The sequence below is a fragment of the Theropithecus gelada genome, chromosome 9 (assembly GCF_003255815.1).
Source record: "Theropithecus gelada isolate Dixy chromosome 9, Tgel_1.0, whole genome shotgun sequence".
Taxonomy (NCBI): Eukaryota; Metazoa; Chordata; class Mammalia; order Primates; family Cercopithecidae; genus Theropithecus; species Theropithecus gelada.
Genome location: NC_037677.1, coordinates 28032512 through 28053341, shown reverse-complemented (window position 1 = coordinate 28053341; position 20830 = coordinate 28032512). Strand labels below are relative to the sequence as shown.

General features: G+C 37.3%; 1 protein-coding gene across 1 annotated transcript in view; it reads right to left on the bottom strand.

Annotated features, from left to right (window-relative positions):
• DNAJC1 (DnaJ heat shock protein family (Hsp40) member C1) overlaps window positions 1-20830 on the bottom strand; it is a 241751-nt gene that overhangs the window by 30553 nt on the left and 190368 nt on the right. The window contains exon 9 of the mRNA XM_025397392.1: window positions 13622-13741. Within this exon, the coding sequence (XP_025253177.1) occupies window positions 13622-13741 (120 nt within the window). The remainder of the gene's footprint in view (window positions 1-13621; window positions 13742-20830) is intronic.

Here is a 20830-nt window from a genome sequence, read left to right as displayed (position 1 = left end):
AAAAAAAAAAAAAAAAAAAAAAAAAAAAAAAAAAAAAAAAAAAAAAGAAAACAATTCTGGCTGGACACAGTGGCTCACATCTGTAATCCCAACACTTTGAGAGGTCAAGGCAGGAGGATCTCTTGAGCCCAGGAGTTCGAGACCAGCCTGGGGGAACATAGTGAGGCCCTGTCTTTATAAATAAAAAATTAAAACATGAGCTGGGCATGGTGATCCATCCCTGTAGTCCCAACTACTGGGAAGGCTGAAGTGGGAGGATTTGTTGAGCCTAGGAGGTCGAGGCTATAGTGAGCAGTGGTCACGCTACTACATTCCAACCTGGGCAACAGAGTGAGACTCTGTCAGAAAATAAATAAAAATGTAGATAAGTAAATAAAACAATTCTGGTAGGGCAAGGTGGCTCATGCCTGTAATCCCAACACTTTGGGAGGCTAAGGCGGGAGGATCGCTTGAGGTTAGGAGTTTGAGACTGGCCTTGGTAACATAGTGAGATTCCATCTTCACAGAAAAAAAATTAGTTGGGTGTGTGGTGGTATGCACTTCTAGTTCCAGCTATTTGAGGGGCTGAGGTGTAAGGATTCCTTCAGCCAAGCAGTTCAAAGTTTCAGTTATCTATGATCATGCCACTGCACTCCTGGGCAACAGAGTGAGTTCCTATCTTCACAAAAAAAAAAAAAAAAAAAAAAAAAAAAAGTGAGAGAGAGAGGAAAAAGAAAACAATTCTCCATAAGCTGAAAAAATACTACATTTAATTAAAAAAAAAAAAAAAACAGATTTGCATACTGAAAACACTGTAAGACAGAACTCTTAAAAGCTCTAAATAAATGAAAGACATTTCATGTTCATGAATTTGAACATCGATGGCAGTTCTCTCCAAATTGATCTATTGGTTCAATGCAAATGAACATCCATGAGCAAAAAAAAAAAAAATGAACTTGACCCTTACATCTCCTTAAACACAAAAAATCAACTCAAAATGGATCTTAGATCTAAATGTAAGATCTAAAACTATAAAACTTCTAAGAAAATATAGGAGAAATTCTTGCTATCCTGGGTTAGGCAAAGTTCTTAGGTATAACACTAAAAAGCATAATCTATAAAAGAAAAAAATTGATAAACTGGACTTTACTAAAAGTAAACTTTTGTACTTCATATGACACCATTAAAAAAAAAAAAAAAAGACAAACCACACAGTGGGAGAACATATTTGCAAATCATATATTTGATTAAAGACTTGAGTCCATAATATACAGGTTGAGTATTCCTTCTCCAAAATGCTTGTGATCAAAAGTGTTTCAGATTTCAGATTTATTTGGATTTTGTAATATCTGTATTCTATTTACCATCTGAGCATTCTGAACCTGAAAACCTGAAATCTGAAATGCTCCAATAAGCATTTCCTTTGAGTGTCATCGTGGTGGTCAAAAAGTTCTGGAATTGCCGGGCGCGGTGGCTCAAGCCTGTAATCCCAGCACTTTGGGAGGCCGAGACGGGCGGATCACAAGGTCAGGAGATCGAGACCATCCTGGCTAACATGGTGAAACCCCGTCTCTACTAAAAATACAAAAAACTAGCCGGGCGAGGTGGCGGGCGCCTGTAGTCCCAGCTACTCGGGAGGCTGAGGCAGGAGAATGGCGTAAACCCGGGAGGCGGAGCTTGCAGTGAGCTGAGATCCGGCCACTGCACTCCAGCCTGGGCGACAGAGCGAGACTCCGTCTCAAAAAAAAAAAAAAAAAAAAAAAAAAAAAAAAAAAAAAAAAAAAAAAAGTTCTGGAATTTTGAGCATTTCAAATTTTGGGTTTTCAGATTTGGGATGTCTAACCTATATATAAAGAACTCTTACGACTCAATAATTAAGGAAAAACAACCAAATTAAAATATGGGCAAAAACTATGAATAGGTATTTCACTAAATAAGACATAAGAATGGCTAATAAGCACTACACAGATTAATGTTCATGGCAGTATTATTCTAATAGCACCAAAGTGGAAATAAGACAAATGACCAATTAGTAGAGAACAAATAAAATGAGGTATTTATCCGAATATTGAACAATACGAATAAATGAACTGTTGATACATGCTACAACACAGATGAACTTCAAACAACACAGATGAACTTCAAATACCTTTTGCCAAGTGAAAGAAGCCATATGTGAAAGACTAAATACTGTAAGATACCATTTAAATGTAATTTCCTGAAAAGAAAATAGATCAGTGTAGCCTGAGAGAACAGAAGACTAAATACTATAAGATTCCATTTAAATGTAATTTCCTGAAAAGGAAATAGGTCAGCATAGCCTGAGAAAACAGGAGTGGGAAATGACTGCTAATGGGATTGAGGAAACACTTCAGGTGATGAAAATGTCTAAAACTGGATTGTGGCGATTTCACAACTCTACAAATTTACTAAAATAACATGAGATTTACTCTCTTAAATCAGGTATAGAGTAAAATACTGTTAACTATATGCACAACATAATACAGCAGACCTCTAGAACTTATTACCAAAACTTTATATCCATATTACCAAAACTTTATATCCATTAAACAACTCTCTATTTCTCCCTCGCTTCAGCTCCTGGCAACCACCATTCTACTTTTTGCTTCTGTGAATTTGGTTATTTTAGATATCTCATAAAAATGGAATCATGTAGTATCTGTCCTTATAGATTTTTTCACTTAGCATAATGTTCTCAGGGGTTCATCCATGTTGTCACATATGGTGGGGTTTCCTTTTTTTTTTTTTTTTTTTTGAGACAGAGTCTCACTCTGTCACCCAGGCTGTAGTGGCATGATCTTGGCTTGCTGCAACCGCCACCTCCTGGGTTCAAGCTATTCTCCTGCCTCAGCCTCCCAAGTAGCTGGGATTACAGGCATGCACCACCGCACCCAGGTAATTATTGTATTTTTAGTAGAGACGGGGTTTCACCATGTTGGCAGGCTGGTCTGGAACTCCTGAGCTCAGGTGATCTGCCCGCCTCGGCCTCCCAAAGTACTAGGATTACAGGTGCCAGCCACCACACCCGGCCATTCCTTCTATTTCATGAATGAATAATATTCTATTATACGTATATACTACATTTTTCTCTAGCCATTCATCCATCAGTGGACATTTAGGCTATTTCCATGTCTTGGCTACTGTGCATAATGGTGCAATGAACGTGGGAGTGCAGATACCTTTTTGGGATCTTGATTTCACTTCTTTTGGATATATATCTAGAAGTTTTTCTAAAATTGCTAGGTCACATAATTCCATTTTTAACTTTTGTGGGAACTTTCATAGTGTTTCTATAACAACTGTACCTTTTCACATTCCCAGCAACAGTGTACAAGGGTTCCAATTTCTCTACATCACTGCCAACACTTTTTTTTTTTTTGATGATGGCCGTCCTAAGAGATGTGAAGTATCTTACTGTCATTTTGATTTGTATTTCCCTAACGATTAGAGATGTTGAGCACCTTTTCATATACCTGTTGGCCATTTCTATGTCTTCTTTGTAGAAATGTCTTTTGAAATCCTTTGTCCATTTAAATATCAGGGTTTTTTTTGCTCTTGAGTTGTAGGAATTCCTTACATATTTTGGACATTAACACCTTATCAGATAAATGGTTTGTAAATATTTTCTCCCAGTGCATGGTTTGTCTCTTCACTCTGTTAATTGTTTTCTTTGCTGTTCAGAAGCTTTTTAGTTTGATAGTCCCACTTCTTTATTTTTCATTTTGTTGCTTGTGTTTTTGGTGTTATAATCCAATAAATCACTGTGAAGACCAATGTCATGAGGCCTTCTCCTGTGTTTTCTTCTAGGCATTTTATGGCTTCAGGTCTTACAGTTAAGACTTTAATCCATTAAAAAAAATTTTTTTTGTATGGTGTAAGGGTCCAGTTTCATTCTTTTGCATATGGACATTCAGTTTTCCAAGCACCATTTTGGTGAAAAGACCATTCTTTCCCCATGTAATGTAATTCTTGGCCCCCTTTTGAAGATTAGTTGACTGTATATGTGTGGGTTAATTTCTGGGTTCTCTTTTCTGTTCCACTGGTCTATGTGTCTGTCTTTATGCTAGTACCATACTGTTTTAATTACAATAACTTTGTAATATATGTTGAAATCAGGAAATGTGGTATCTCCTTTCTCAAGGTTGCTTTGGATATTGGGGGTCCTTTGTAATTCCAGATACACTTTAGGATTGGTCTTCCTAGTTCTGTAAATCAATAATTTTTTTAAATATAAAAATTTAAAACAAATGAGTGCTGTGGTTTGAATGTGTCCTCCAAAGTTCATTTGTTGGAAACCGAATCCCCAATGCAATAGTGTTGAGAGGTGGGACCTTTAGGAAGCAATTAGCTCAGGAGGCCTCTGTCCTCAAGAATGGGTTAATGCTCTTATGGCGGAAGTGGGTTATTGCAGGAGTGGGGTCCTGATAAAAGGATGAGTTCAGCCCCCTTTCTTCTTTTTTTTTCTTGAGATGGAGTCTCGCTCTGTTGCCCAGGCTGGAGTGCAGTGGTGTGGTATCGGCTCACTGCAAGCTCCACCTCCCGGGTTCATGCCATTCTCCTGCCTCAGCCTCCTGGTAGCTGGGACTACAGGCGCCCACCACCACGACTGGCTAATTTTTTTGTATTTTTAGTAGAGACGGGGTTTCCCAGTGTTAGACAGGATGGTTTTGATCTCCTGAACTCGCGATCTGCCCACCTCGGCTTTCCAAAGTCCTGGGATTACAGGTGTGAGCCACCGCACCCAGCCCCACTTCCTTTCTTTTTCCTTTGTGTGTTGCGTGCTCTCTTGTCCTTCTGTGTTCTACAGTGGGAGGACACAGCAAGAAGGCCCTTGCCATATGTGGGCCCCTTGACTTCTCAGCTTCCAAAATTGTAAGAAATCAGTCTTAGCTCTTTGTAAATTATCTACTCTCAGGTAGTCTGTTACACCAGCACAAAACAAACTCAGACAATGAGGTAGGCCTATATATACTGTCATGAAAAATATCCAAAGACAAATGTTTTATTTCTTCACAGTTTAAAAAGTCATTTTTAAAAATCAAGGTCATGCATGTACATAGCTTTTTAACAAAAGCAGTACACAAGGTCTTATGACAAAAAACAATGCACCTTACACACACAGGCAATCATTTCCATTCACAATTCTTCTGAAGGTTACAAGTATACATTGCTAATTAACATGCCTTTGTATACCACATCCTGCATCTAATCTCTTTCCCACCTTTACCAACAACCGCTAGTCCAAACCAGCATTGTGTTCTGCAGGGACAACCAAAATAGCCTCTTACCTGGCCTTCCTTCCTGCTTTCACAATTCCCCACCAAGCAGTCAGAACAATGCTTTTAGATCACTGCACTCCTTTACTCAAAATCTTCCAGTGCTTTCCCACTCGCTCAGGGTAAAATCCAAAATTTTCACCTTGGCCAAAAAGGGCCGATATGGCCTGGTCTTCCACTACTTCTCAGATTCATTTCCTGTAATCTTCTTCTCCTACTCATGCCTTAGCCATATGGACCTCTTTGCTGGGCCTTGCACACCCGACATGCTCTTGCCTCCAGACCTTTGTAGGTGCAATTTCCTCTACCAGCAATGCTCCTTCTCAGACAATCTTGCTCCATCACTTGCTTTGTACTTCTGCTCAAATACTAGCTCAAATACTACCTCTCGGAAAGGACTTTCCTCAGAACCCTATTTTAAAACGCAGCTCCATCAGTGTCTATCTGCTTACTCTGCTTTATTTTTCTTCATGTTACTTGTCACTATCTAAGAATTTTCTTTTATTGCATTCATTCAGGTTCTTTATAGCCTGTTTCTCCATAGCTCCTTAGGGAAACTATCTTTGCTTGCATGGCTGCAGACATTTTAGTATTCTAGCTTAGTGGGAGGGAAAAATAAGTAAGAGCTCATATGAACACACATTACTTTATGTTCTCCTGGAAAGAAATTAGTGATACAGCCATATCAGAGCTTGGGAGGCTTCGGAATGCAGTATTGTTGGGCACATATGTGCCTGACCAACAATCTACTGCTAGAGAAGGAGAGAACTTACTTTGGTGAACAACATGCCACGGTCCTCCACAATGTGTGGATTTTAAAAACTGAAAAATAATCTGTAAAACATCAAAAATGTTTAAAATATAAAAAGCCATCATGTAAGATATTACATAATTATGACCTGGTAAATATTATTCAGCAAACAAGTGCTCTTTCTACCAATCTACTTTTTAGTATAATTAAACTTAAACTATGTCTCCTTACATCTGGTTTTCCTGTTCTGTGTGGAATTTCTGGTTGCTTTTTACTTTTTGTTGTTGTTGTTGAGACAGGGTCTCACTCTATCACCCAGGCTGGAGTGCAGTGGCATGATCATGACTCATTGCAACCTCGATCTCCTGGGCTCAAGTAATCCTCCTGCCCCAGCCTCCCAAATAGCTGGCACACAGGTGTGTGCAACCATACCCGGCTAATTTTTCTTTTCTTTTTTTGTAAAGATGAAGGTATATGTCACCCAGGCTGGTTGCAAACTCCTGGTCTCAAGTGATTCTCCTGCCCTGGCCTATCAAAGCGCTGGGATTATAGGCATTAGTTGTTGCACTTCGCCTATTTTTTTTCTTTTCCACATTTAAACATATGCATTTTTCCAAGTTCTCAGCCATACTATCTATTCTATGAAACTTCCCTCCCTCCCAGGGTCCCTGTCATGCAGTCCTTAGTTCTCCTGATTCACCATTTCTTGGATCCCATGTTGTTCTCTTCGATTTATTCCTTTTGTTGCTGGAGTACGACCTCAGGAAAATTTCCAGGAAAGGGTACGAGTTCTCACCCCATGTATTTACCATCACACTTGGTCAGTTCTAGATTCAGAACCATTTCCCCTCAGCACTGTGAAGGCACTCTTCCCTCACCCCCCAGAATCTAGTGTTGCTGAGTGACCTGTGTCAATTCCAATTTCCTTTACTTTGGAGACATCTTATCCACAGAAAGTTTAAAGATCTGAGTATGCTCAGTGTTCATAAATATCCCCAAGATCTTTTCCATGTCTCTTCCTTGATTTTGAGAGACTCTTACAAAGTGGTCTCAGGTGTCCCCACATCCTGAAAACTTAACTGTATTATTTACTGAACAATGATCTTGCCCCTGTTTTCTCTGTCCCACACCAGAACTCCTCATCAGATGTGGACCCCTTGTACTGAGTCCCTGTGTTTTCTTTTGCAAGTAACAAAAATCAGTACTATAACACTTTTCACTTGATGGGCAATGGTGAAAAATGTAGTGTTCGGTTTTTACGGGACTATGAAGTGACCTCTCACATACCACTAGTGGGAATGTGTATTGTTAAAACCTCTCTGCAGACCAATTTCAGAGCCCTCAGAGGCTCTAAAAACATTCATATTCTTGAACTAAGCATCTTCTAGGAATGCAATCTCTACTTCTAGGCACACAAGCTAATAAAATAGATATGAGTGAAAAGACAATTTTAAAAAACACCATGTCCATCTCAATGAAATAGCAAAAAAAGGAAGCAATTTAAATGTCAATCAATAGGATATTCTTTAATGATATCATGGCAGCATGGTCTATTATGTAACTCTTTAGAAAAATGATGTGGATCTTATCTATTGCCATGAAAGATGCTCATGGTCTAGAGCTATGTGAAAAGGACAGAAAGTAGATCACTCCTATTAAAATTATACATATTCATACATCTATACAGAAACACTAGTCTCTAGAATGATATAAAACAATGTTTATACATTGTTTATGCAATGTTATACAAAAATGTTCACAGAGATCTCTTTGAAATTATGGTTGATTAGAAACAAATTTAGCTTAAGTGTATTCTTTGACGTTTTGTTTTTGCTATGAACATAGAGTTTTATCAAAAAAGGGTCAATGATGTAAGTCTCTAGACAAGTTTAAAGTATCTTCCATACAAACATCAATAAAGCAGAATTAACCAGAGGTAAAAACATGTAAGTATGGAATCAAAATATGTGATCTTGTCCCAGTTCTACTAACAGCTGTGTCAACTTGAACAAATGTCTTAGCAGCAGTTTACTCAGCTGTAAAACAGGGAAAAATAATGGTTGCTTATTTACTTCACAGTGTTGTTGTGAAAAACCAAATAAAAGTATATTTAAATGTTTTGAAAAGGCCGGGCGCAGTGGTTCACGCCTGTAATCCCAGCAATTTAGGCGGCAGAGGCAGGCAGATCACCTGAGGTCAGGAGTTCGAGACCAGCCTGACCAACATGGAGAAACTCTATCTTTACTGAAAATACAAAATTGGCCAGGCGTGGTGGCACATGCCCATAATCCCAGCTACTAAGGAGGCTGAGGCAGGAGAATCGCTTGAACCTGGGAGGCGGAGGTTGCAGTGAGCCGAGATTGTGCCATTGCACTCCAGCCTGGGCAACAAGAGTAAAACGCTGTCTCAAAAAAAAAAAAGTTTTGAAAAGCGTTAAATACTAAAAAAAATGAATGATGCAATAATCATTATTATCACCAAAGCAATTACAAATAAAAATGTTGGTTTGCTACAGAATGGGAGAAAGTATTCGCATCTGGCAAAGGTCTAATATCTAGCATCGATAAGGAGATGAAATAACCCCATTAAAAAGTGGGCAAAGGACTCAAATAGACACTTCGAAAGAATATATACATGCAGCCAACAAGCATATGAAAAAAAGCTCAATCACTGATCATTAGAGAAATGCAAATCAAAACCATAATGAGATACCATCTCACACCAGTCAGAATGGCTATTATCAAAAAGTAAAAAATAACAAATGCTGGCAAGGTTGTTGAGAAAAGGGAATTCTTATACACTGAAGGTAGGAGTGTAAATTAGTTCAACCATTGTGGAAAGCAGTATGGTGATTCCTCAAAGAGCCAAAAGCAGAACTACCCTTTCTTTGACTCAGCAATCCTATTACTGTACATATACCCAGAGGAATGTAAATCATTCTACCATAAAGACACATGCACGTGAACGTTCACAGCAGCACTATTCACAATAGCAAAGGGATGGAATCAACCTAAATCCCATTAATGATAGATAGTATAAAGAAAATGTGATTATATATACACCATGGAATACTATGCAGCCATAAAAAAGAATAAGCTCATGTCTTTCGTGGGAATCTCAAAAGACGGAGTTGGAGAGGGTACTATCCTTAGCAAACTAACTCAGGAACAGAAAACCAGATACCACATGTTCTCACTTGTAAGTGGGGATGAGAACTCACCAACACAAAGAAAGCAACAACAGACACTGGGGCCTACTTGAGGGTGAAGGGTGGGAGGAGGGAGAGCAGCAGAAAAAATAACTATTGGGTACTAGGCTTAATACCTGGGTGATGAAATAATTGTACAACCAGCCTCCGTGGTACAACCAGCCCCCGTGACACGAGTTTAACTGTATAACAAACCTGCACGTTTTCTAAAATTTAAATATCTTTAAAAGTTTGTAAGGTTGAGAGGGTAAGAGAAGGAAGAGAGGCCGGGCGCGGTGGCTCAAGCCTGTAATCCCAGCACTTTGGGAGGCCGAGACGGGCGGATCACGAGGTCAGGAGATCGAGACCATCCTGGCTAACACGGTGAAACCCTGTCTCTATTAAGAAATACAAAAAACTAGCCGGGCGAGGTGGCGGGCGCCTGTAGTCCCAGTTACTCGGGAGGCTGAGGCGGGAGAATGGCGTGAACCCGGGAGGCGGAGCTTGCAGTGAGCCGAGATCGCGCCACTGCACTCCAGCCTGGGCGACAGAGCGAGACTCCGTCTCAAAAAAAAAAAAAAAAAGAGAAGGAAGAGAGAGGAGTATGACATGTGGCTCAGACCAAGAGAATTGCTATAGCAGGAAACTGGTAAGGGGACAGTGAGGATGAAGGCAGAAAAACCAAAAGGACAGTCCTTCATGTTTACAATTTTGTGTAGGGCTAGCCTAAGTCTAAAAGTAATAGCAATATATTTGCCAAGATAATAACTATATATTTAGTTCACTGATATAAAGCATAATGCTTATTTTCGATTGAAGAGTCCACTTACGTGTTTTTGAAACCAGTATAACAGCAATATATAAATTTTCCCCAATAGGAATCTCCTTGTGGTTGAGCTATGGAAATGAAATTCGGAATTTTATGATTTTCCCTCCTCCTCTTCACTTGCATAATGGGCTACTTATATAACTACACACCTCTTACCTCACACTATGGCACTAAGCTAATTATAAAAGCCTGTTTAAATCTAGCCACCTGTCTTTTGTTTTGCTGCCTACCTGGGCCTTTTCCAAACAGGCAGAAAAATCTCCTATCAGTCTGTTATCACAACCAGAATGCAAGAGATTAGCGACCAGGGAGAGAAGCAGAATCAGTTTACATCCTTTCAGGCAAGAGAATAGTATTACTTCACAAGCAAGAAATCTGGGGCCCCCTGAACTTAATATAGGAAACCTGCAGTTAATCATCATGTTAAAGTTGGTTTTACATGCGAGACAGTTTTTGTTTCCTCTGTTATTTTTACAATTTGAGTGTCCTTTGTGATTACCAAAATTATTTGCTGAAAGGCATATATGAACATTTAAAATTTTAAATCCACAATAAAGTAGGTCTTACAGTTTAGGTATATTTGAATTAAAATACACTCAGTGTCAATTTTTAAAAAAGCTTAAAAAAACATTGCTTGTATTTATCCAGAGCACAATTTAGCAATCTAATTCTGCTAATTATGACAATTAATATACTTAATTTCTTTCTTAATTGAGGAATAAAAAGGTTTTTAACTGTAACCCGACAACCCAAATAAAGAATCATATAAATCTCACCACTGGCACACACTCACCTCTCTCCCAAAAGGTCAATTGTTTCTTGAAGGAAAGAGAACTAAGCCTGAAGCTACAAATTTGGCAAGGAAACCGGGTCAAAGAACAGCTGTGCAAAGTCAGGGAGAACTAGGCAGGTGATCAGGTCAGTATGCAGAGGTTCTGATGACACTCAATTGAACCTGGCTTCTTTTTCATGATCGAATTCTTAATGAAAACAAATCTAATTAACACCATAAACCAAAAACAGGCACAAGTGGTCTTTTTAAAGTGTGGTTAACTTTCACTTAACATTATACTAGAGAAACAATATTAGCTGAACCACTTCAGCTGTTTCATGTGATTTACAAGTCATCCCTGTGAGTTACTAAAATGAGTCTACAGACACCTGTTCTCTTTTACAGAGTGATTTTCTCTGTGTGTGTGTGTGTGTGCGTGCGCGCGGATATGTGCATGTGTTGGGGGACGGTAGAGTTATTGAAATGAATACTCCAGCCATGGAGATGATGCTTACAGAATGAAAATGCAGTGTGGGTCTATATATATATATACTGACAAAGATGAAAAGTTATAATGGCATTTTTTTGTACAACAAAAATTTAGATTTATTACATATTTATTTCCAAGGTACCTTTGTTATTATGAAAACAGAACTAATACTTGGTCAAAAAACAAAAACAAAAAACCCAAAAAACAAAAAAACACCACTTCACAATGTCAGGTTTTCCACTTCCATGATAAAGGGAAAAAATATCTATTGCATACATGGAATCAGTCTCCCTTGGGTAAGTCTAGGGAGGAAAAAAAGGAAACATGGGATGAATTTGAAAAAGTTTAAAAAGATGCTTTTGACTGCACCAAGACTACTCTAGTAAATTAAGTATATACTAGGATCTATGAGGCTCTGTTGGTTACATCGTGCGTATTTTTGGCATTTTTAAAATCTTCATCTTTCTCCTCTTAAAAATATGGATAAAAATTTACCAGGTTTTAATGATAACAAATTAAAATATTACTCAGTTTCCTATCTGCCTTTAGCATCAAATGTAGAGCCTTACAGAAATATTATCTTAAAAGTTAAATGTGGTACAGTCTTCAGAAGAGATAATACATAAGTATTACTATTATTTTTCATTAAGCAATTGAACTAAAAGTTTAGGGCCTTTTTAAACCAATGTTTTATAACTTAAAAAAATTATTTCAGTTTCTTTTGATAATCACTGTATTAACAGCAGCTATGTAATTAGAAGGTCATAGTACTTAAAACATCAAAAACCATGGAATGTCTTTAATTTGGTCAGATATTTACTGATTAAGTCATTATTTACTTATCTTTTACAAACAACCTTAAAACGAGATAATAAAACACACCATCCAGTAACATAACATGTTTAGCTGAAGAAGAGTTACCCTTACGGTTCTTTTCTAGTAACTCAAGATGACTAGTCTCCTCATGAAACATAGCAAAAAAAAAAAAAAAAAAAAAAGTTACAAAATACTACAGCTATTTTCCCCTATGATCAAACTTCAACTTTAAATCAAAAATATTGCTAAACATCTTAAAAAAATTCAGATTGCAGTCTTTTAAATGACTTCTACAGTAGTAACAATATTCATATATATAATTTAAAATTCTCAAAGCAGGTCCATTGCAAAAACAAAACAAAACAATACAAAACCTGACAGTACAGATCAAGGATACCTAATCCAAAAGTCTGAAATTGCTCAAAAATCTGAAACTTGAGCGCCAACGTGACGGATTACGGATGTGCAACCGTAATAATTTCCTAAGTTTCTTTCTGAACTAAAAAGTGGAAGTTGATTATAGAAAGGAACTTAGAGCATTTACAATAAGCTTTTTTTTGGTAGCCATGTTTAGTAATCATTTTGCAGGTTTTAAAAAACTGTCAGTATCAAAAATGGCCTAAAAGTATACTAACAGAATGGAAGGGGAAATTTAAATCTTTGCTTTCAGTAACCCTCTAAGTATTTTTGGATCTATAGGATTTATTTAAAGTAAATTTAGTAAAGAATATTTACTATCCCTTATGAAAATATCAATTTGATAAAAATAATATTTTTTCTCAATTTCAATTAAACATTTACTGTGTATTTAGTATATTACACATCAGGCACTGTGCTGGGTGCTTTCTAAAAAATTTTCTGCTCTAAATTTCCTCAATAAAAGCAGCTAAAGTGTTAAGTCAAAACCTTTCCAAGTAAGTAATTTATCTTTTAAATGTTAGGTATGGACACACACACACACACACACACACACACACACACACACACACACACACACAGTTTCTTCTGGTTAAACTACTTATCACACGAATAGTTGCTATCATCCTTGAAACAAAAAGGCCAACCTCCATTTGCATTATGGGAATATTGCTCATTTAATTAATCCAAACCACCTGTCTAAGTAGCAATCGCAATCTGTACTTCAATGTTAAACAGATCCAGCTGAAATACAACCTTCCTAATTCTGATCAGTTTGAGAACTATTTTTTCCACAGTTAAAGGGGTCACTATAAACCCCAAAACTGGCATTGTTTTCCTTTGATTAGGTTACAGTAGCTTAAGTCTCTAAACACTAGAATTCCTCACACAGCTGTTAATTGTGGACCAGGGGACTGGCTCACATCTGCTTCTCACTTATTTCATTAATGGTTCACTTTCAGGTCCTAAAAGGATTGTACCCCTCCCCAAAAATACTGTGGAACCCATCTATATCTGCCTTCTACATAGCTGACTTGTTCTGGTTTGTCTCTCTCTATACAATGTAAATCTCAGTGAACTCACATCTGTCACAGATCGACCCAATTCGTGGGCAATCTTTTCCCATCGACCTGGAGTCCCTCCTGGGAACTTAACCATACTTCTTGTCAGTTGGCTGAGGTCCTCTTCTGTCCATTCAGGTGCCTGCAAAACATTAAAGAAAATAAAAAAAGATAATTGGGAGAATAAAAAAGATAATTGGGAGATAACTGCTGTGAAGCAAATTATTGGCAATATGCTTTCTGTAAAAAACAATACTAAGTTGTATCTAATAGTAAGATTTGAGCTGCATATTTAACACTGGAATGCAAAGCTTAGAAGCCTATTTCATTTTCCTACGTATACTAACTAAGAAAGCATAAATATTGCAAAACCAGGTTTTGTAGACATTTTTTAAAAAAGACTATTCGGTTTTGAATTAAAGTGAGAAACCATTCTCAAAGCTTATGAAATGCATCCTTGCTATAAAATGCAGTGCTGCTCAGAAATGCCTCACATAAAGTTACTATTAAAGGTCTCTCTTTTTGTTTGTTTTAAATACACACTTTAAAAAAAGCAAAAAAAAAAAAAAAACAACAACAAAACACAAGTATAAATGAAATGTGAACAAGTAAATATACTGGTCTGAAATCAGAATTGCGACAAGACACTTTTTGATCATTCTATGTAATGATGTTCAATTTTAAAATAATATTTTTTCAAGAAGTTTAGCTTGTCAAATGTCACTACATTTTTTTTTTTAAACTTCGGAACAGAAATAAAATTAGAAACTCTTGTGGCCAAGACTCAAACCATCAAGTCCATGTAAAGCGGTATTTCATTTCATTTTGACCATTTCATTTTGGTCAACTTTTAGCTTTGACCAAACGATTAAACTAAATTTAAAAATACCTTAGAGATTATAAACATGCATATGCAAAAATTCTTACAGCAAACATATTCTCTGCATTTTACTCAGCACTACCAGTGGTCAAACCCCAAAGTGAGCACAGTGAAATAAATCTTTATCAAACGACAAAAAACCATGTTACAATTATTTCACATTACATTTTAGCACTTAACTATTCCCCACCAGAGGCAATAAAGCACTCTGGTATTAAACAATACTCCAGTAGCCAGCAGAGAGATTGAGGAAGCCTACCTTATTTTCCTTTAATTAAAATGAAAGAATGAAAGAGAAAGAAAGAGAGAAAGAAGGAAACCTTTGAGGCAAATACCTTTTCTAATCACTATTTCCGATAATGAACAGGCATGCATCAGGCAGTTTGCATTACAGAACCATCAGCACAGAACAACAGTCAGAGGTGAGTGACCCCAGGGACTATCTCCACAGCTACAGCAAAGCTTCTCCCTGACACTAATCCTCCCTGTCATTCTCCCACTGTGCTCTAACCACACTGACATCCGCCTGCCTCACTGCAAGCTTAACGGGGCCCTTCCTGACTTTTTACTGTCTCCCCCAATCAATGGTTCAAGCGTGCTCTTTTCACCATGTCCAAATGGCAGCTTCACTCATAATCAAAGTGCATTGCCCCTGTTAAAGGGCTTTCCGAAAGGCTCTTCCATTTGCATTCATTTGCAAAGCAAACTACTTTTATTCACTTTGTTCTGCTATCAAGAATGTTCCCTGAAGCAGATAAATTGGCATAAATACAACCTGCCACTTAAGAGTCAGTAAATAATAGCCAATAGTAGGGAGGATTTTATCAATCATTCTATTTTGTATCCACTAAGAGCTGAAAGCCTCAAACATATTCATCAGTACAGCGTCTACAATACATGCATAAATTCACTTATATAAAAAGGTAGCCCACATTGGGTCTGGTTGGAATTTCTTTGATATTTAATGAATATCAGAAATCTAATTATTCATATCAGATGACTTAAAAATTTACACAGAGGATTTTTTCTTTCTCTTTGTCTTTATTTAAGGAAAAAAGTATTATTCTTATTCAGCTACTATTTAGAGAAATATATTTGGATTTTAAAGGAAATCATAGCTTTATTGCTAAAAAGCTTTAATAAGTAGACCAATCAGTTTCAGAAATGCAAAAGACTTAAGTTTAGGCAGAATTTAAATAAGCTTACAGTAAAAGATCATGTCATGAAGAGCGTGAAGTTGATCACTGCATAAAGATATATACTGATCAAATCATACAGTATGTACAAAATCACACTAAATCAAATTACCTAATTTCTATGTTATTTTAACATTTTTGAAGCAAAAAAAATTGTCTACAATGTCTAAAATATAGATCATTGTTTCATATAGTAAGCTAGGTCTTTAAAATAATTTCTGTTTTTAACAGATCGGCTTCCCAAATACTCTCTGCATATATAAACGTTGGCATTAAAAACAAATCTGATTTTAATTAGATTAATGAGGGTATAAAAATATAGTACTTTTCTGAAAAATAAAAATTTTATATAAAGTATTTGGATTGAATTCCTGAAAAATCACCTACTGCTATGACAGTCTTAAGTTTCATAGTTCTTTTATGGCCATAATTTTTATTATTAATATTTTTAAAGAGGCTTGATAGTGACTAGGGCCATAATCTGAAATCTGAGAGAACCCTTTTAGCAATGCATTATTCTCCCTCCTACAGCTGTAAGGCACTTCGGTGAATGTGTAATTCCTTGGCAATAGTTAGTTGTGTCTTTAGAAGCAACAGAGCCTCCTGTGATCCAGCTACTACAGCAGCCATGAGGGTGGCCATGGTGTGAATGTATTCTCCCTGTTCTAATCTGGAGCCAACTGTAGCTGTGAAAGTCAAATGAATGCATAAGCATACTGCTTTGCCACTTAAAACCATGTGTGTCCAATACTACCGAAACACTGGGCCAAATATTCATCTCTACAGTAAAGTAATGGAAGACACCACATGGTGTGGAGACAGCTGTTGTGACTACACAAGCATTCCAATTTTGCATCAGAAAAGCCCATTCTGGGAATAAATCTCCATACTGAATACAAAATAAAAAGTTTTCAAATTATTCAATATTTTAATGTAATGACCTCAAAATATAGCAACCAAAGTAAGAACTGATATGAAAACTTAAATTATATTCTCAAATTATGTCCCTTTGGGATGGATTTTTGCCATGAAACCCACTATGTTCAAAGATTTGGTGTCTGAAAATCCTCTATATTTTTGGGGTAGGGCTGTATTTTTAAAGTAATCTACATGTACTTTTCTTCTCACAGCTTTGGACTATAAAATGTTAATTAGAAAGCATCATGTAATTTATCTGGCACTAAAAATTACGGCAAAATTAAAAAATTTTTTAATGTACTTATTTATTGTATTTTTATACTTTAAATACAAAAGGCTCAATTTCTATCTAATAAATAGATACCAAAACTCTCTAATGAGCAATACTTCTACTGAAATGGCCTATTAATAATCATTATTTATATAAATACGGAAGTCAAAATTTTGGACTCAACTATTTTTAGTAGATTCACCTCAACTCATAAATTCTCAGAAATTTTATCCAAGAAAATAATATTCTTACATAGCATCACCCAGTGAATATATAACACATTATTAGATATACATAACACAATATTAGATATACATAACACATTATTAGATATATATACACATGTTAGATGTATATATCTAATATTTATTAGATGGTATGGGATGAGATTGGATGTCTAATAATCTAGTTATCTCCTACCCTCTTAAATTCTATAAACAAACTTTTAGTGCATTTAATTCAGTGCATAGTTTTCAGCTATACAATTTTCCTTTCCAATTTAAAAATGGAGGCATGCTCTTGACAAATATATATAAATACATGGTATAAAAACAACAACAAAATTAAAAACTAAATGACCTCAAAGGTCTTTTTACTCTTAGGAAGAGAAATTCCTTTTTGAGGCCTATCTTCCTGACTTGCAGTTGGCTGCCTTCTTGCTCAGTTTTCACATGGCCTTTCGTGTGTGTGTGTGTGTGTGTGTGTGTGTGTGTGTGTGTGTGTGTGTGTCAGGGTGGGGGGAATGGGGGAGTCTGTTGTCTCTCTTCCTCTTCTTTTAAGATTACCAATACTATCGATTTAGGTGCCCACCCTTCCGACTTCATTAACCTTAATTATCTCCTTACAGGCCCTATCTTTAAATACAGTCACATTGGGAGTTAGGGCTTCAACATGTGAATTTGGGGGCACACAATTCCATTCAGAACAGGCAGGACACAAAAAAACAAAAACTAAAACAGAAGTCCACAATTTGGCCCAACTGGTTTTTCAAAATTCACTGAATTTATACAATACATAGATAAAAGGGCAGGAATTGGCTTTTGTGCCTCTATGACACTGGCTCTGAATTAACATCTGCTGAAATACACCAATTGGCAAACCTTTGTGCCCTTAATCAATATTGGGGATCCCCCCAAATTTAAACAAGGGTCCCCCTATAATCTTAGGGGAGTTATTGAACATAATATAAAGGACAAGTATGCATGCCTCACCCTAACCACAGGAATTCTGTCTTGCCTTAATTCCCCATGGTCATCACACCCATTGTTCTAAAATATCCCATAGTGGTCATGGACTCTCTGACCCAATGAGTAATGAATTAATTTTAAGTCTTTGGCACTAACAAATTGCCTTTTTAAAATGGACTCATGGACCTACTGCTTCCCCATTAAAACAGTTAATATAGCCAGATGTAAATTAAAACAGGGCCTTTAATGATTAAAACCCACTATACAAGACCTATTTAGAAAAGGGGTGACTATCCCCACTGCCTGTCCATTTAACAGCCCAATTTGACCAGTTTTTACACTTGGGAGGAATGTATGGTACCTCCTGGTGGATTACTTCAACTTCAATGCTGTGGACTTCACTAAGGACCCATACCCAATATAACTGAAATTACTGACTTCATCTAACCAGCAAATGGTAAATATTTTGCTGGTATAGATTTGGTAAATATGTTTTGTTCAGTGCCTATTTCAACACTCTTGACTGCAGTTTGCCTCCAAAGGGACCCAATACAGTTTTACCCAACTACCACGGGGTACTACAAACAGCCGCACTGTAACATACAATCTTCGAGGGCAAGATTGAAACTGCACCCTACTTTTCCCAGGAATGCCCGTATGACATCACACTGATGACCTCCTCCGCTGAGAAGATTCCTTTGATACACTCACTCGGGACATACAAATGAAAGGAGCTCATGGGGTGACCCACTGCCTCACATACAGTGCAAGGCCTTGGTTGTATTTCTGAAAATTATTGGGTAAACTGAAGGCAACTCCATCCATGACACTGTCAAGAAACAGCTACTGACTCTCATAGCACCCACAGTTTCTTTTAGGCTCTTTTGGGTTCTGGAGGAAATAATACTTCTCATTACAAATTGTATTAAGCCCATATATGTTGTCACTTGTGAAACGACTCACCTTGAATGGGGCCCCTTTTGACCAAAGGTTCTAGAATCTGTCCAAATTGCAAAACAACTGACACTCCTGTGTGTCTCCCACAGACTCCTTAACTGTAGAGGATTTAACAGTCTTCTATCAGTGTGAGAGTTGTGTGCAAGTAATAACATGGTAAAACCACAAATATTTGGATTTTGCCAAAATTAAACTTTTGGTCTTTTAAAGAAACTATTTTTAAAAATGAAAAGGAAGACCACAAACTAGCAGCAAACATTCTTAACATATATCAGAAGAAAGATCTGTATCCCAATCTGTCTATCCATTCTCCTATTAATGGATATTTGGGTTGCTGCTAGTTTTCATTCATAAGGCTACCTTCCGAATGAATAGGGCTGCTATGGATATTGTGTCCAGCTCTCTTAGTGGTCATGTTTTAATTTCTCACATATAAATACAGAGGGGTGGAATTGCTAGGATCATAGGGAAAGTGTACATCTAACTTCGTAAGAAACTACAGGAGTATTTTTCCAAAGAGGTGCTATTTTACCATTTACCCAGCAATGCATGAGTGTTCTTGTTGTTCTACACCCTTACCAACACTTGACATGGTCAGTTGTTTTAATTTTGACTACTCTGGTGGGATTGAAATATAGCTTACTATGGTAATAATTTGCATTTCCCAGATGACAATTTTTTTTTTTTTTTTTGAGATGGAGTCTTGCCCTGTGCAGGCTGGGGTGCAATGGTGCAATCTTGGCTCACTGCAACCTCCACCTCCCGAGTTCAAACGTTTCTCCTGCCTCAGCCTCCTAAGTAGCTGGGATTACAGGTGCCTGCCACCATGCCCAGCTAATTTTTGTATTTTTAGTAGAGACAGGGTTTCACCATGTTGGCCAGGCTGGTCTTGAACTCCTGACCTCGTGATCCACCCGCCTCAGCCTCCCAAAGTGCTGGGATTATAGGCGTGAGCCACTGAGCCCAGTCAGACAAATGATCTTGAATATCTTCACATGTGCTTATTGGCCAAGTGAATGCTTTCTTGAAGTATGTGTTCATGTCTTTTGACCATTTGTTAGTTGGTTGTCTTCTTATTAGTTTTAAGAGTTTTTTATATTTTGTAGATACTAGATCTTTGTCAGATATAAGTATTACTGAATATTTTCTTCTGGTCTACAACCTATATATATATATTTTAATAGCTTTTTTCCTTTTTAGAGACAGAGCCTTGCTATGTTGCCCAGGCTGGAGTGCAGTGGCACAACATGGCTCACTGCAGCCTCAAAATCCTAGGCTCAAGTGATCCTCCTGCCTTGGCCTCCCAAAGTGCTGGTATTACAGACATGAGCCACCACTCCCAGACCCTATATTTTCATTTAAAATTCTTTAACTTTTACTTTGAAATAGCTTTAGGTTTATAGAAAGTTGTAGAAAATAGTACAGAGTTCCCATATACTCTTTATTTAGCAAACTACGGTGTTAACTATATAGCCATTGTGATAACAAGTCAGCCTCCAAGGTGTTCCTCAGTGATTCCCACTTCCTAGTATTAATGCCCTTGTGTAGTCTCCTTCCACAGTGGCGAGGGTTGACCTGTAACAAACCAATAGGATACTGTGGAAGGGACAGGGGGATAGGGTGTGTTTTCCAAGGATAAGTGATAAAATACATACGTGTGTATATATATGGCTTCTGCCTTTCTCTTTCTTGGGTTACTTGTCTCTAAGGGAAGCCAACTGCCAAACAGCGAGGACACTCAAGCAGCCCAATCGATAGGGAGTAATAGGAAGAGACGGTGTCTCCCTCAAGGTCAAAGGGCAAACATTCTTATTGTCCAGTA